Source organism: Phoxinus phoxinus (genome assembly GCF_949152265.1).
Source record: "Phoxinus phoxinus genome assembly, chromosome: 2".
NCBI lineage: Eukaryota > Metazoa > Chordata > Actinopteri > Cypriniformes > Leuciscidae > Phoxinus > Phoxinus phoxinus.
The window spans coordinates 15,721,124-15,737,407 of NC_136877.1; the positions used below are offsets into that span (position 1 = coordinate 15,721,124).

Below are 16,284 nucleotides of genomic sequence, written 5' to 3' on the forward strand. Positions count from 1 at the left end.
AAGCCTTCTCATTAAATTATTTATTATTGTTTTTATTAGTGACACATTTGGGTAGAGGATGTATTCCAAAACTTTCGGAAAATACAGTATGAGAATTACCTGCACAATTACTAGAAATATTTACCTTGGATATTATACAATTTGCATGTATAAAACAAATTGTGAAAAAAAAAAAAAAAGTTTCCAAATCTAACTTTGAACCAATTCTGTAGAATGGCTCATAATCGCCATTGAGGCTAATGTGCTGAAAGTCGAGTCTGTCCCGTCGTATTTCTGTCATAAGTTTTAATTCGCTTTAGTGCTGAGAGTGTCTGCTCGATAGAAGCAGTAACGTTAAACAGGGAAAACACCGCAAAACATGACGATGTTGTGTAACGTTACAGCCGACACAAGCTCTCACACAGATTTTTGAACGATATCATTGAGATCAGCGGGACTTTTGCCTTGAAAATCAGTCCTGGCATAACTTTACATTGCAGTCTGTTCTGTTTTTACCCGGACAGATCGATAGAGTTCCGAGACTCTGCGTAAGCAGAATAAGGGATTTTTTCCGGTAGGTTTTAACCTGCTGGTGGTCGAGGAAGGAAATAAACATTAATTTGTGGGTTGAAAAACTATTAAATCTACAGGTATTTTAGTTTACACAGTTAGCAACAGATGCGGTTAGCTAGCTCTGACTACCAGTAATAATAGTACACGCTCTGACCATCTAATCAAAGGGCGTGAAAATGCTTACGTTATTGTGTGCCTGCTAGATGGCCCCGGTGCAATCAACTCGATATCTGATTGGCTGATTAAATCTGACCGATTATCTGATTGGTTAAAGCAACAGTTTCATTGCCATTCATTTAAGCTACAGGCGCCCGCACTATCGATTCTGAAGGCCTCGAAGCAGATATATTTGACCCTGGCAACACATGATGACTGAAATATGATTGGATAAAAGCACTAAAATAAATATACACTACTGGAAGCAGCGCAACCAAGAGAAAAGCTATGAAATTATGAGAACGGACTATTGGGAATAATTTAATACTCATTCATAAAAAAAATATATTAAAGTGCAAGTCAGTGATTCTCATAGTGTTTAGGCCAGCAGAGAAGGCCTTGCCTTTATATATATATATATATATGCTAATATAATATTAGATAATATTATTTATTTTGTCCTCACATTCTTTCTTGTGTGACACACCTGAATGAAAGGCTCATTATGCGGGTCATTGTCTTCTCAGGTGTGAACCACTTACTATACATGATGGTGTTAGATCAGTCACGCCCCTGCACATATTGCCTTTCCAAACAATAAGTGTTTTACAAACATGTACATGCATGTTGCTCACATATTATGATAGCCATGTTCGTGCTAAATAGAGTGTAATTACACCATTTCCATTAATATGTTTATAAGCAACTGAAAAAAGCACAAATGGCATGTCAGAACATCTCAAGGACCCCAAAAACATCTTAGACCCCAGAGGGTTAACTGGGTTAACTGAAAACACCTTAGACCCCAGAGGTTAACCTCTTAGACCCCGGTGGCATGATTGACACCTGCTCGACGCACCAGTCTCGTATCTCTCACGGAGGAGCGGAAGCATAAAGGAGGAGCGACGACAGTGAAGAACGAGAGAGGAACAGACCTGAACTTTTTTTCTATTCTGTTATGTGTGGCCAGCAGTCGTCCGCGAGGGGCTGCTGGCTTATAATTTCGTTTTTGTATTTGTTTTACTTTATTATTAAAAGTGTTGAATGTTCGCTGGTTCCCACCTCATTCTTCCCATAACAACGAACTTTGTTACATTCTGCCAGGGTGAGGATTTTTAGAACACCTGGCCCTCCTTACGGGCTATTAAGCAGAGTTACTAGAGGAGATGGGTCGTCAGCTACAGTCCAGATCTCCCAACCCAGTGCTCTCGGAGGACAAATGTATCATCACAGATTTAAACCTGCGCATATCCCAGAGTAAGGTCTTAGCTGTTGTGGGAGAGAGATCGCTGTCGCTGACAAAAAGAAGGGGGAGTTTTTGGATGCCCCCATTGATCCAAAAGCCATGTTCCGCACGACTGTGACAGAAATGCTTCAGAAATGTGACCTGCGGAAAAAAAGGAAGAGGAGGCCTGGTTTTGTAAAAGAGAAACAGTCTTTCAGGTTAGAAGAAGTGAAACACTGGTTGGCAAACCCCCCGAGATAAGAAGTGGCGGGCAACCTGAGACATCGTTTTGGCATCAGTAAGTGTTTGCAGCACTCAGGGTCTCTCTGTCCCATCCCTTCAAAATGATTCCTCGCTCCCTCCCGCAGGGAAAAGTAAAAGGAATTTAAATCTGAAACTTGTTCGTGTGGACAGTTCAAAATCCAATGTGTTTGTAAATATGGCCCATATGTCTCCCTCTTGACCTACGAGGTTAGTCCTGAGAGAGGAAAACAAAAGTTCACAAGAATCCCATAAAAAAATAAAAAAGTTGTCTCTGCCGCATGCAGGCCAAGGGCCAAGAGTGCAGAGTGGGATAAAAAAAGGAAAAGAAATCACAAAAGATTAAAACAATCACAAATAAAAATGAATGTGGCTCCTTTATTCAAGTTGTATCAGTGCAATGTCACTTATTCTTCTCTCTGGCAGATGACGCTGCACTTTTGGGTGTGAATGCTCTAGCCCACGAGTGGCTAGGTGTGTTACTGTACACGTTCCTTCCGTTGAGATGGGAAAATCGTCCCATACTTGTGTTCGATTTCAAAGTCCTTGTGATTTGTCCATGGTCTTGAATGCACTCTCTAAAAACCCTTTCAAGCCCATTGATAACAGTGCCTTAAAGCCGCTTGTTTTAAAAACAGCTCTATTACTTGCTCTCACTACAGTGAGCGAAATACATGCTTTATCAGTTCACCCCTCATGCATGATGTTTGCACCAGGTGGTCAAAAAGTAACTTTTAGATCCACCACCCTTTTTATCTCCAGGGGTATGAGAGGTTACACTATTTATTTCTGGTTTGTACTCTGTGTACATATGTACAGAGAACCTGCACACTTCATATGAGCAACCAGCTGTTTGTCTCTCGTGGGCTGACTCTTAAGGAAAAAATATCTCCCGTCAATGCCTTTCCCACTGGATGGATGGTGGAGGCTATCATGTTATGTTACAATAACGCAAATATAGACTACAAGCTCATTCTACTAGAGGTATGGCTACATCGTGGGCTCTATTTAAAGGCATTTATATCCAAGAAATTGCGCTTCAGCCAGCTGGTCTTCTCTGCACACATTTGTTCGATTCTATCAGTGGTGGGCCGTCAGGGCCATCAAGGCCTTCTCTGCTGGCCTAAACACTATCAGAATCCCTGACTTGCACTTTAATATATATATTTTTTATGAATGAGTATTAAATTATTCCCAATAGTCCATTCTCTTAATTTCATAGCTTTTCTCTTGGTTGCTCTGCTTCCAGTAGTGCATATATTTTTTAGCCTTTTATCCAATCATATTCCAGCCAGGGTCAAATATATCTGCCTTGAGGCCTTCAGAATCAATACTGCAGGCGCCTGTAGCTTAAGATGAATGGCAATGTAACTGTTGCTTTAACCAATCAGATAATCAGTCAGATTTAATCAGCCAATCAGATTTTGAGTTGACTGCACCGGGGCATACAATAACGTAGGCATTTTCACGCCCTTTGATTGGATGGTCAGAGCGTGTACTACTATTACTAGTCAGAGCTAGCTAACCGCATCTGTAGCGAACTGCGCAAACTAAAATATATTCCTGTAGATTTAATAGTTTTTTAACCCACAAATTAATGTTTCTTTCCTTCCTCGACCACAAGCAAGTTCAAACCTACCGGGAAAAAAATCCCTTATTCTGCTTATGCAGAGTCACGGAACTCTATCGATCTGTCCCGGGTATAAACAGAACTGACTGCAATGTATGCCATTGAAGGCAAAAGTCCCGCTGACCTCATTGATATCGTTCAAAAATCTGTGTGAGAGCTTGTGTCAGCTGTAACGTACACATCGTCATGTTTTGCAGTGTTTTCCCTGTTAACTGCTTCTGTCGAGCAGACACTCTCAGCACTAAAGCGAATTAAAACTTAAGCCAGAAATACGACGGGACAGACTGGACTTTCAGCACATTAGTTAGCCTCGATGGCGATAGAAAAGGTTGTTGGGACTGAAACTCACAGACAACCTGTACAACCAAGTAATTTAAGTCTTTTTGAGGAAAGAAATTAGGATGGATTTTGTGTAAAAAAGAATCAGTAGTTTTGGAGAGTATACTGCATTTTTGGCCCCCGTTTTTGTCCGTGGTGATATGATTTTCTTCCTAATTGTTCTTGTAAATTTATAATCGAAACAACTTCTTTTTTCAAACATTAATACTATTGTAACCATTGAAGGACAAGACAAGGGAGGATCCGTTTCTGAACTTATAATTGGAACGCAAGAAGCACTGTACACTAACACAAAATCCGAAAAGCACTAACACAAAAGCTCTCAACGGCTCTGGTTTCTCTCTACCTGGCCTTTCCCGAACTCACCGCATTAACCCTATAACTGCCGGAGAAAAATAAAAACAGGAATTTCACAACAATTATAGAGAGTATGTGTGTGCGCTGCTACACTATTAAAAGTTATTCATTCAGGTTGGACATCACTGAAGGCCTAGGTGTGAAATGCACGGCCCGCCACTGGATTCTATATACTGACGGAACCCTCTCTAACCCACTCAGTCCTGGGAGTGAGTAGTCATATTGTACAATGATTACTTGGGCAGTTTTTGTAAGGGGCGAATTCATCATGTTATTCTGTTTTCACCTCTGTCTGGAGCAGTGATTCAGATAATAACTCACTTATTAGTCTGCATCGTCAGCATATTTAGCAAAATGGGATTTTTCTATATCCCTTAGTGCGATACCGAACTAATGTTAGAAAGAGAACTTTAGGTTAATGATCTAATCCCGGTTCTCTGACAACATGAAGTGAGGTATCTCACAACATTGGCCTCCTTGCCTGTTCCACAAGGAGAAAGGATATGCGGAGCATGACGAAACGGCAGGTAGTTGTATACAGTGAGGCAGGACTCCCTGATCGCTATAGCAATTGATCTGGCATAATTGGCAGACATGGTGTCATTGGTGGTACCGTGATTGGTCATGCCTGAGGCGTTCCCATTGTGATATACCTTACTTCATGTTATCAGAGAAATAAAAACTTTAACCCCTTTGCTCGTTTTTTTTTTACATAGCAGCAAAATAGACCTAAAATACTTTTACTTTTTTGGTCATACAGCCTTAAGAAATATGAAAAAATAGGCTGTTAAATGTCTACTTTTTTATGTGTCCACTTACAATCGAAATAAAACATTGTGCTTTTGTAAAATAAAGAAAGTAAACAGGGAGTGCTTTATGCCTCTCCGTCTCCGTGAACTTTTTTTCTGAAGCACGTCTCTAAACTTAAACAAAACTCAGCGAATACTTTTCACTCAGACATGAGATATATATCTCTATAATCAGTTAAGTGTGTAGTTTTAAATGATCTTATTCAAAACTATAAGAAATATTCTCTGTTTATGTAATCTATATATAAAGAGCGAGAGATCAGCCGTTCTCATTATCGTTCTGGCAGCTCATTACTCTGCTAATGTGACACGCCCATGGAGAGCAGCGCTATTCAAACGCAGATAATCTGAGGCAACACATGCAAACCAGTCAACGCCCACAACAGCTGGAAAACACACTCGCTGTGAGGAATAATAATATCGTGATAATCCTGGAAATTTTACCTCAAACGTGCTGGAGTAGCCTAACAACGGATCCACTGTTTAAAGACTGTTTAAATTTGAATCGCGTTTCTGTGTTTGAATGAATGAACGGCACATATGCATGCTGTTGTTGTTTACTACAGCTCGCGCGTGTCTGTGTGAATGAATTTCGCTTTTAGCAAACCATCTATATTGCCTACTGAGATGAGTAAAAATCGACTGAATACGTTGAACAAACAAAATCTTAAAAGGTCAATATAAGCCTTTTCTTTAAATTATTTTGTGTTTTATTTGTGACAAATTTGGGGAGAGGATAGCCTACATATTGCAAAACCTTCTGAAAATACGAATGAAAATTAACTGCACAATTACTAGAAATGTGTCACGGGTATGGTGCCGGTGAAGAAAGGCAGAGGCACAAAGCTCCAATTCAAACTTTTACTATAATAAAATCACATAAAACTTGTACAGGCAGAAGGGTAACACTCCCAATACACTGTAACATAAACATACAAGGACAGACTGAACAGAAGCAAACTAAATACTGACACTGATTAACAAAAACCAGGTGACACAGATGAAGGTAATTAACAAGACACAGGTGATGAAGATGGACTGAACAGGTGGATGATTGAGGGAGTGAGTTCAGGTGTGGAGACAAGAAGAATTCTGAGAAGTGTAGTGCAGACTAAGGCCCCGTTTACACGATGGGAAAACGCAGATATTTCTCTGCGTTTTGGCCTGTCATTTACATGAAAACGCCGTTTTTATCCCAGAAAACGATCATTTCTAAAAACTCCGGCCAAAGTGGAGATTTCTGAAAACGCCGGTTATATGTTGTCGTGTCAACTGGGAGAAACGGGGTTTTAGGTTCTCTCTGGTCGATTCTGAGGATTCTGATTGGCTTGCATGGCTTTATCCTTCTCCCTACACTGCCGCCCATAGGTTTAGCATAGTTATAAAGGCGCTCGACGGCGTATTTATGCGGGTTGTGTGCACAATGTTATTATTGAAAACGGAGGGGGAGAAATATTCGTTTCTCTAAATACCCGGCTATGTGTAAATGTGGCCTAAGACAGACAGGTGCAGACGAAGACTGTGAAAAAATGTTTACCTTGGATATTATACAATTTGCAAGCATACAAAGTTTGTGGAAAAATACACTTGTTTTCAAGATGTTTCCAACTCTGAACCAATTCTGTAGTAATATATATATATATATATATATATATATATATGTGTGTGTGTGTGTGTGTATGTATATATATATGTGTGTGTGTATGTATATATGTGTGTGTGTTGTCTTTGCATTCTTTCTTGTGGCTCAGTGACAACTGAATGAAATGCTCAGTAGTATTCTTCTCTCAGGTGTGAATTAGGACATTATTCATGACCTTGTTGGATCATTCACGCCCACCTGCATATTGCCTTACCAAACAAAAAGTGTCTTACAAAATTTAAATCAATCTATTGTTTAATGTGAACGCTTAGCCCGGATGATTTTCAGATCATTTTGAAGTAAAAACTCTAGCCGACAACATCCATTAGTCAAAAGTATTGTGGGAATATGTGAAGTTGGTCGTTTGTGGTCTGTTTGAAGTTTGAGTTTTTTGAATAACCACGCATAAATAATATTCTCTCAAAAATGCAAACATGTACATACATGTTGCTCACATATTATGATAGCCATGTTCGTGCTAAATAGAGTGTAATTACACCTTTGCCATTAATATGTTTATAAGCAACTGAAAAAAATACAAATATCAGGGCATGTCAAAACATCTCAAGGACCCCAAAAACACCTTAGACCCCAGAGGGTTAACGTAAGTTCTGCCAGGAAGACTCAGTCAGCACGTCACGTAATACTTCACTTCTAACCAATCATGTGCTAACACTCACAGTATAAAAGATTGGTACCAGTGTTGTTTTTGGCAGCCCTTTTAGTTTTAGTTTTAGTCTTTTTGACGAAAATGCTTTTTAGTTTTAGTCACATTTTAGTCACTTATAAACTTGATAGTTTTAGTCAAGTTTTAGTCGACGAAAACGCAAAAAGGTTTTAGTCAAGTTTTAGTCGACGAAAACACAAAAATGTTTTATTCAATTTTAGTAAAAAAATAAATAAAATAAAAAGTAGTCTTTAACAAATTAATTTAGGTTAAAAAGTATTGGAAATGGGTTTAGGTTTGACAGGTTGCAGCAAGTGTTGCAATTCATAAAACAACAGTTAACCTTAAAACCTTTGCATAATAAACTAGACTTTCTGAATAATTCGATTGGTTGGGTCCTTACATGCGCTTCGTGAGGCACACGCTAGAGGATGGATACCCGACCCGAGCCCAACGGGCCGGGCCGGGTTCGGACAGATATTTAGAAATGATGTTCTGGTTCGGGTCGGGCTCGGTCACATCAGCGCGATAAGGCATTGAACATTTTAAATTTAAAACAGCTTATGTAGGTAGCCGATGTGCCTGATGCTTTCACTTGATGCAAACCTTCGTTTTTGTGATTAAAATACATGTAAAATATTACCATAACATCCGTCTTCCTGTGTGCGGACATTTGTTTATGTAGCCGTGACAACGAAACACGTGCATAATGTGCGCGCGCCAGGTGTTAAGAGCGCTTGTTGCTCCGCGTGCTGATGCGCTTGTCCTGTTGACATTTCCAATTGCCTTCCTACAGTTGCTTAATAAAAGCGGGCTTTCCACACAAACAAACGTACAATTGTCATTAGTATGAGAAAAAAAATGGGATTTTAACTGCCGGTCTCGGGTCGGGCTCGAACATAAATATCTTTATGCCTGTCGGGCTCGGGTCGGGTTCGGTTACTGCTCTGTCGGACGCGGGCCGGGCTCGGACTGAAAAATTCGGCCCGATCCGCACTCTAGCACACGCACACTAGCACACACACGCAAGGTCTCTCGCTCCCTTTTCTCTGCTGTGTGCGCGCTACACATGCGTGCTCTTGCTCGCTCGATCTAGATTCCGGGAGATTTTAACTAATTTGCGGGCAATTCTGAAATTATCGTACATTATGGGATTTTTTTCATTATTGATCGTACATCGTACAGAGGTCAAAATTATCGTAATTTATAGGCAGAAATTACATGCATTGTGAACGTCAGACTTATAATCATTTTCGTTCCATCTCGTCTCGTCAACGAAAACTAGAAAACGTCTCGTCATGTTTTAGTCACATTGGAGCCATTTTTAGCTAGTCATCGTAACGTTATCGTCATAAAAAAAAGGTGCGTCAACGAAATAATTGCGTTATCGTCATCGTTGACGAAAACAACATTGATTGGTACTTACATTCGTCTGAGTTCGCAGATGCTGACGCTGCCATTTACCTCCATCCTCCCCAACCACCAACATAGGGTGACCACCTGTCCCGCATTTTGCGGGACAGTCCCGAAATTTGAAGCTTTGTCCCGCGTCCCGCAAGTCATAAACAGTGTCCCGCATTTTAATTTTGTCTGTATTTTATTTAATCGTCCTTTAAATTACAATTCTACAATTTAAAAAAATGATAATAAGAAAACACTGAACATGCGCAGCGCAGCCGTTATTATTGGTTCTAGCCAGAGCGGGAAAACAAACACTGAGAAGAAGAAGAAAAAAAAAAAAAGAAAAAAAAAACACACAAAAAAATATAAATTCAAGATGCACTAAATCCGGTAAGAACGCATTCAATCTTTCTATTCTTCACTAATGGAATTTATGTGCTTATTTGGAAATGTGCTTTTTAGCGATTGGATTATTATTTTCATTTAATTATTTAGATTGAATAGACCCGTGCTGTTAAAATGAGTTTTATATTAATAGTGACGTTCACAGCGCCGGTCAGCGCCATCATTAACATTTTTATAAAGCCTATTAGCAATTTAAAGCATGTTAACATCACTGCAAAAAGACATCTAATATAAAATCAATATTTATTCACGTAGTATAATAATAGTAAGTTTTCTCCCTCGTGTCCCGCATTGTCCCGCAAAATCAGGTCTGCTGACCTGCAACAGAGCAATAGCCAGGTGGTCACCCTACACCAACAAGATGGTACCTTCCCCTTCATCCTCCCCACCACCACCAGGATGGTCCCTTCCTTACCTCCAGGGGGGTCGGCTGCGCCCTTGCCTTCGTCTTCAGGCAGGATATGGATATTCCGCTACCCTCGCATTGCTCTCTAAGGACGGGGTCTACGCCAAATAACTTAATAAATTCATGCTTGCTGGGTTTTTAATAAATATACGCTGTTATATCAATTTATCTCCTGAGTCTTTCTGGTAGAACCGGGGTTATGTCAGTAACCTAAAGTTTTGCTATGTTTCACAGGACCAAGATATGCTACTGTTGTTGTTGAATCACAGCTGATTCATCCATAATTGAACAAGCTGTCTCATGCGCCAACTGTTTTTGCCTGTGTTGCATAGTGTGTTTGTTATTTTGGGGGCGGAGCAATGATGGTAGGATGTGTTTCTTTTGGGGAGAGGGGTGTTCGTTTGGGTGTCAATTTCAAATATCAACAGTATTTCTCAGAAATCGACCCATATATCCAAATGAAGCAAGGGTGTAGAGTTACAATCAAGCTCATTTTGTTTATCAAAGATGAATTTTATGGGATAAAATTATTGACTATTGAAGGGACTTTAAGACCTTTACAGCCAATATAACCTGATTTTAACTTTGATTCTACCAACCAACTCTGTTAACAAATAAGATTATGAAATCCTTGCATTTCAACCACAAGTTAATTCAGGAACATTTCCATTGGGCTGTGACATTCAAAACTGGAGGGCAACTCTGTCACTGAACTGGGGATGGGACACATTTATTGTGGATAGAGTTACCAGTGCATATGCCTTAAAGCAGAATCTGTTGCCTCAACATTTCCAGTTCCAGTTATTTATCCTATAGGCAGAGGCCAAAAGATGAACAAATGATGTCTGATGTCTGACTGTTTTTTCCTCTGTTTTTTTTTTTTTTTTATATATATAATAGCTGACCTATTCTTCCACTTTTTATTCTCTCTCTCTCTCTCTCTCTCTCTCTCTCTCTCTCTCTCTCTCTCTCTCTCTCTCTCTCTCTCTCTCTCTCTCTCTCTCTCTCTCTCTCTCTATATTTCAAGATTTCGGCACACCAAGTGCACACAAACTTGAGTATGATTAAGGAATTGTATTTATGCATATTACAACAAATACATTTTGCCAAAATGTTCTAGTATTTTTAGTCTAATGTTTCAGTGCACCACTGAATTGTTTCTACAGGACCACACAACTCAAGAAACCAAAGTACACAGTGCGGGGGTGGGGTTCATGTCCCTAACCCCCAACTTCCACACAAAGCCTTTGACACACATGTTCCAGCAGCTGTCAAATGCAGACAGTTGGCTTTACAGTGTGATTGGGCATCTGTGTTGCTTTACGTAGCATGTGCTAATCACACATCTCACAATTTTTTTTTATAAATATAAAACAAAACAAAAATTATAATTTAATATAGGACAGATTAAACATATTTCGACAATTACAGTAATATATGTTCTGTCTATTATAAATGAATATTAATTAATATTATCTGGTTAGTTAAAATAATTTTAAAGTTACACTATGTAGAAATTGTGTTTTTGTCAAACAGTGACCCCTAGAGTCGCTGTGGAATACTTGTCGTAAATACTCACCCTGTATGGAACAGGCACAGATAGACTCCGAAGATATTGACCAGGTAATGTTTCACGATTTCATACAAATATTAGGCTACTGCATAGTCTACTGAACTACTGATGATGGTAATAGGATAATAATAAGTTTGTCAAGTGTTATACTACTTTATAATAATTAAGTAGCCTACCGCGTTTGACGTTTTTTACATGATTGGAGCTAAATCACAAGTAAATAGCCTATAGTCTAGGCCTACTGTATAATTTAATTTAATTTAATTTATTGTAATGTAAACATTACAAAATGCCAGATGACATCAATAAAGTTAAATGTACGTCGCATTATTTCATAACATTGGCCGTTATGTCATTAGACATGATTATTGCAATTTATCCTAATAGTTTGCTAATTGTGCTCGTTTACACTATTTTACAACCTCTAGGCTTCTTTATGTCCTGATAATTATGTGAGATATTGACAACTGTTCTCATGATAATCGCAGGAATCAACGTCAACAGCATCGTCTGATATAACGGATGAATGAACAGCATCGTAAAAAAATGGCATACTACAAGCAAGCGCAACAACATACAAGAACGCAAACAAGTTTACAAATAAGAGATTTATTTACTAGTCCATCAACAAGATCGGCAGGTCAGCACCGCTGTTGCATCCAGTGCTGCTATTTAGCTCGCGCCAACGAGTGAAAGCCTGACCGAGTAACTCTTGTCTGGTTAGATTCTCTTTTCCTTTTCCTAGTCTCTTCTGACCGCGTTTTCTTTGCTTTTTCCATCGTCGAGTGTCACGTCTGAAATGCGCGCAAGTGTCTTCGTGCTTCATATGTTGTTGTTGATGTGTGTGACATCGTTGCCGTAAAGCAAGTCGTGAGTTTCGCGAGATTTGTCGGGGGCGCTCCTCTCAAACTTGAATTGCTGTTTTTTCCAGCGGCGTCCCCCCCAAGCTGTACTACCAGGATGATTTGTTTACCACCAAAATGACTTTGAAGCTGTTATATTAAGGTACAATTTCTACATAGTGTGCCTTTAAATGAAATCAATATCCATGGGTTGACTTGATAGGTAGTGTAGAACCTACTGTAGGCATTGGTCCTGCCTACCCTAGTAATAATAATAATTCATTATAATAATAATAATTCATTACATTTATATAGTGCTTTTCTCGACACTCAAAGCGCTTTACATAGAAAGGGGAATCTCCTCAACCACCACCAATAGTACACACTATATTCTTATTTAAATCATACTGTACCCTCATTGGGGCCTGAGCCCCCTAATATTAAACTCCTAGAATCGCCCCTGAGGAGGAGTAAATGTAAATGTCACGCTATGTAGAAATCCATACAGTGTCTGCATGGATTGAGTGGAAAAGCTTGTAGAAAAAAAAAGATTTTTTGATAGGGAACTATATTCTCTGAAGGCGAAGCACTGCTACTTGGGCGGAGTGATAACCGCAGCACCTGAGACACGCCGTGGTGAGGAGCAGAGAATTCGTTCAGAGCGCGTCTCAGGTGCGCTGCGGTTAGCACTCCGCCCTATATTCAGGGAATATAGTTCCCAGTATTTATACGGTTAAAATATGTCTGTGTTTCATGTGACTTTGTTTTTTGCACACTCTGTGACTATATAAATCACAACATGTAAATAGGAAAATGTTTGCGTTATTTTGTCACTTATTTGGATTAGTATGCTAGCTGCAACCATTTACATCCAGTCTTTGTGCTAAGCTAGGCTAGCGGTGGGTGCGTCAAACAGACTTACTGTATAGCACGCACGGAGATGAAAAAGGTATGTATGGACTTATCTAACTCTGGGGGATACGTTGAATAGGCTAAAGTCCCAAAAAGTCGGAGTGTTCCTTTAAGACTAAGAACTGGTTAAGTTTAAAACTTGCCCCATTGAAGTCAACAGGGTGCAAATTTTAAAAACAGGCTAACATGGTGTAGGCAACACCGATTTTTGTCGTTGTTCTCTGTATTGACAGCACTCCAAATTTACAAAAAAATGAGCTCAATGTTAAAATTGACCAGAGTTCTCCTTTAAATACCAACATTATTCAGCTGTCTGTGTCCTTCACTATACACCACATGTTTTTCATAAATATTTTTTATACTTTTTGTATGCAATCAGATAAAAATGTGTTGCAAAAAGTACTTTTTCAATTTAAGAAAATATTAATAAGAGTACTAGTTTACATATTACAATAGCTTTGTCCCACTGATTGTTCAAAATAATCCAGAATCTGAACGTTAAATTTATCGTCACTGCTTATCTATCAACCGTTGCTAATTTCAATCCTGTGTTCTGCATTCCGGTGGCAAAAATGCTGTATACCGACGTAAGCATAACCCATTCATAAACAGCAACACATATCTCAGAATGGCACGGCACGCCTTATCACTACTAAGAAATTGAACAGTGACCATTATCTTTTCATTTCATTTTTTACTAGTATCCATTAATTAAATACTAGTACGTATTTATAGCAGTGTTCATCAACTCCAGTGCTGGGGACTCACCTACCAGAATGTTTTAGATGTCTCACTAATTACACAAAAACACCTACTGTAGTACCAGATTTACAGCTTGCACCAGCATTCTAGTCATTTTGGCATTAAGAAACTACTGTCAGGATTTACTAGACACACAGTGAAAAATTAGTGATGAAAGGTGTGGACAGTTATTATTGCAGCTGACTTTATTGCAAATGCATTTGTAAGAGTTTTCTTTTTATATTATTATATATTTTTTTTTAAATATACACTGGTTTATAGCTTCTATTCCAGTTCTACTAGTTCTTAATTGTTAGATTCTAGTAGAAGTTTATGCGACACTAGCTATCCAATTTATTATTTGTAGCATTTGTATTTACTTTTTTTTTTTAATAATTAACCAGAATGGCTACTTTTTAGTTTAATTAAAATATTACTAGTAAGATTAAAATGTTACTATATGGACAAATAGCTACTACATGTACTAGAGCAGTTCTATTGGATACTCATGTCTGTTCATTTGTAGTTCTAGGAAAATATATTAGCAACTACTAAGTGCAAACATTTGAAATCTGGTACCACTAACAATGGGTAGAACAAGTAAATAGTAGCAAAGGAATAATTATTTCATCAATAAGTACTGACAATTTTAATAGATACTATTGGCCAAGATAAGAACTAGTAGCCTATTAATTAAATACATAGGCTACTTGTAAATAGTTACAAGTGAAATTGCAAGTGATAGCCTAGTCACTACTGAACCACTTTCAAAGCCTTGAAACTTGCAGTTAAACAAGTAAAAACCGATATCAAAAAGCATATAGAGGCAGTACCTGGTGGGCAGTTGCATTCAGGTGGTGGGACTTGACGGGCAGTCCTTATTCTAACCAAGTGTTCATAAGAGCGCTGTCAGAATCAGATGAAACAGATAAAACAAAAAAACAAGTGAACGATGAGCCCTAAATGAATGTAGTGACCACATGCTGGTGCACAGGCCAAAGTCATACAGGTGTCATTAGCCTGAGTGTGGACTATTTTTATTTTTGTGAGTAAAGAAAGATGTTCAGTTGACTTTAATGAGTTATGGCTGTGGATGCAATACACACCTGTGATAGCAATTCGTTCACTCGCTCCTGTATCATTGAATTAAACTGATCCATAGAGATCCCATGAAACGGGTTTAAGAGCCGCGCGCCACTTCCAATCTCCAGATCCACGACTCTGTCCTTAATCTCCCTGTTTTGAAAACTCAGCAGAAAGCAAAAGGCGAAAGACAGAAGAGAAAACACAAATGGCACTACATCCACGGTAGCTCTAAGGTAGTGCCGCCGCTTAGCAGAACCGGTGTCGTTCTCCATTTTCGCCTCGTTCCGGGACACCCTCATTACTCTCTCGGCCGTATACTAGCCTACTATGCGAAATCTCCAGTAACGACGGGAGGAGGATGACTGAGACTATCACTGTGTATTATTTTAATCTGTCTCAAAACGACTAACAAGCCGAGCGCGCGTCCTACGCACAGAGCGGTGCGCGCTCATTCACTGAGAGACAGTGAGCGGTGAATGGTTTGACGACTCGTACTAGGCTAGCCCTCCACAAACTTGTTGTACTACTGAAAAGTAATCCATGCATGTACGCGTTGCTGTCCAGCCTGAATCTTACGACTACCCCAAGCAAATTTTGTGCAGAGATGTTAAACCGCAGACGAGATTTTTTTGCAAATTCCACTCAATCTACTCAACTCCGGATCAGCATAGAGAACCTTCGGACCTCACAGAGTCTGTGCCCTCTTTAAATCACCAGCTGGGTCTTATTGATATTTTGTGAGGTAGTAAGAGAGTACACAATATTTAAATGGGATTCTTCCATGGAACAATACGGTATTCAGAATTATGCAGATGCACGGGGCATTGTGGGCAAATGGGGAGTGATTTTCCCCCTGTAGCCTATCTTATATCTTAAGCTATCATAACATCAATATAACATATTTGTCCCTTATATAACATTGGGACACACACACACACACACAGGTTTGTTTTGCTATCCTTGTGAGGACATTCATAGGCGTGATGGTTTTTCCCACAATGTAATGTAATATAAATAAAAACACACACACACACACACACACACACACACACACACACACACACACACACACACACACAAAATATAGCAGTTAGTTTTATACTCAGACTCTGTATCTCAGTTTCACATACAGGGTTTAGATTAAGCCTGTATTAGGCCTTCATTCAATTAGGACATTTAAGTAGCTTTTATAAACGTGCCTTAGAAAAACACATTACTGGTGTGCATCTTGAGACCAAACAATGGCACTGACATATTTTAATGTCTTCTGTTAAAACAGC

At 39.1% G+C, this 16,284-nt stretch overlaps 1 protein-coding gene across 1 annotated transcript in view; it reads right to left on the reverse strand.

Annotated features, from left to right (window-relative positions):
* col25a1 (collagen type XXV alpha 1 chain) overlaps positions 1-15,608 on the reverse strand; it is a 421,615-nt gene extending 406,007 nt beyond the window's left edge. Inside the window, exons 1-2 of the mRNA XM_079599773.1 lie at positions 15,025-15,608; positions 14,752-14,824 (exon numbers count right to left, since the gene is read on the reverse strand). Of these exons, the coding sequence (XP_079455899.1) occupies positions 14,752-14,824; positions 15,025-15,303 (352 nt within the window). The 5' untranslated portion in view covers positions 15,304-15,608. The remainder of the gene's footprint in view (positions 1-14,751; positions 14,825-15,024) is intronic.
* Between the last annotated feature and the right edge of the window lie 676 nt (positions 15,609-16,284).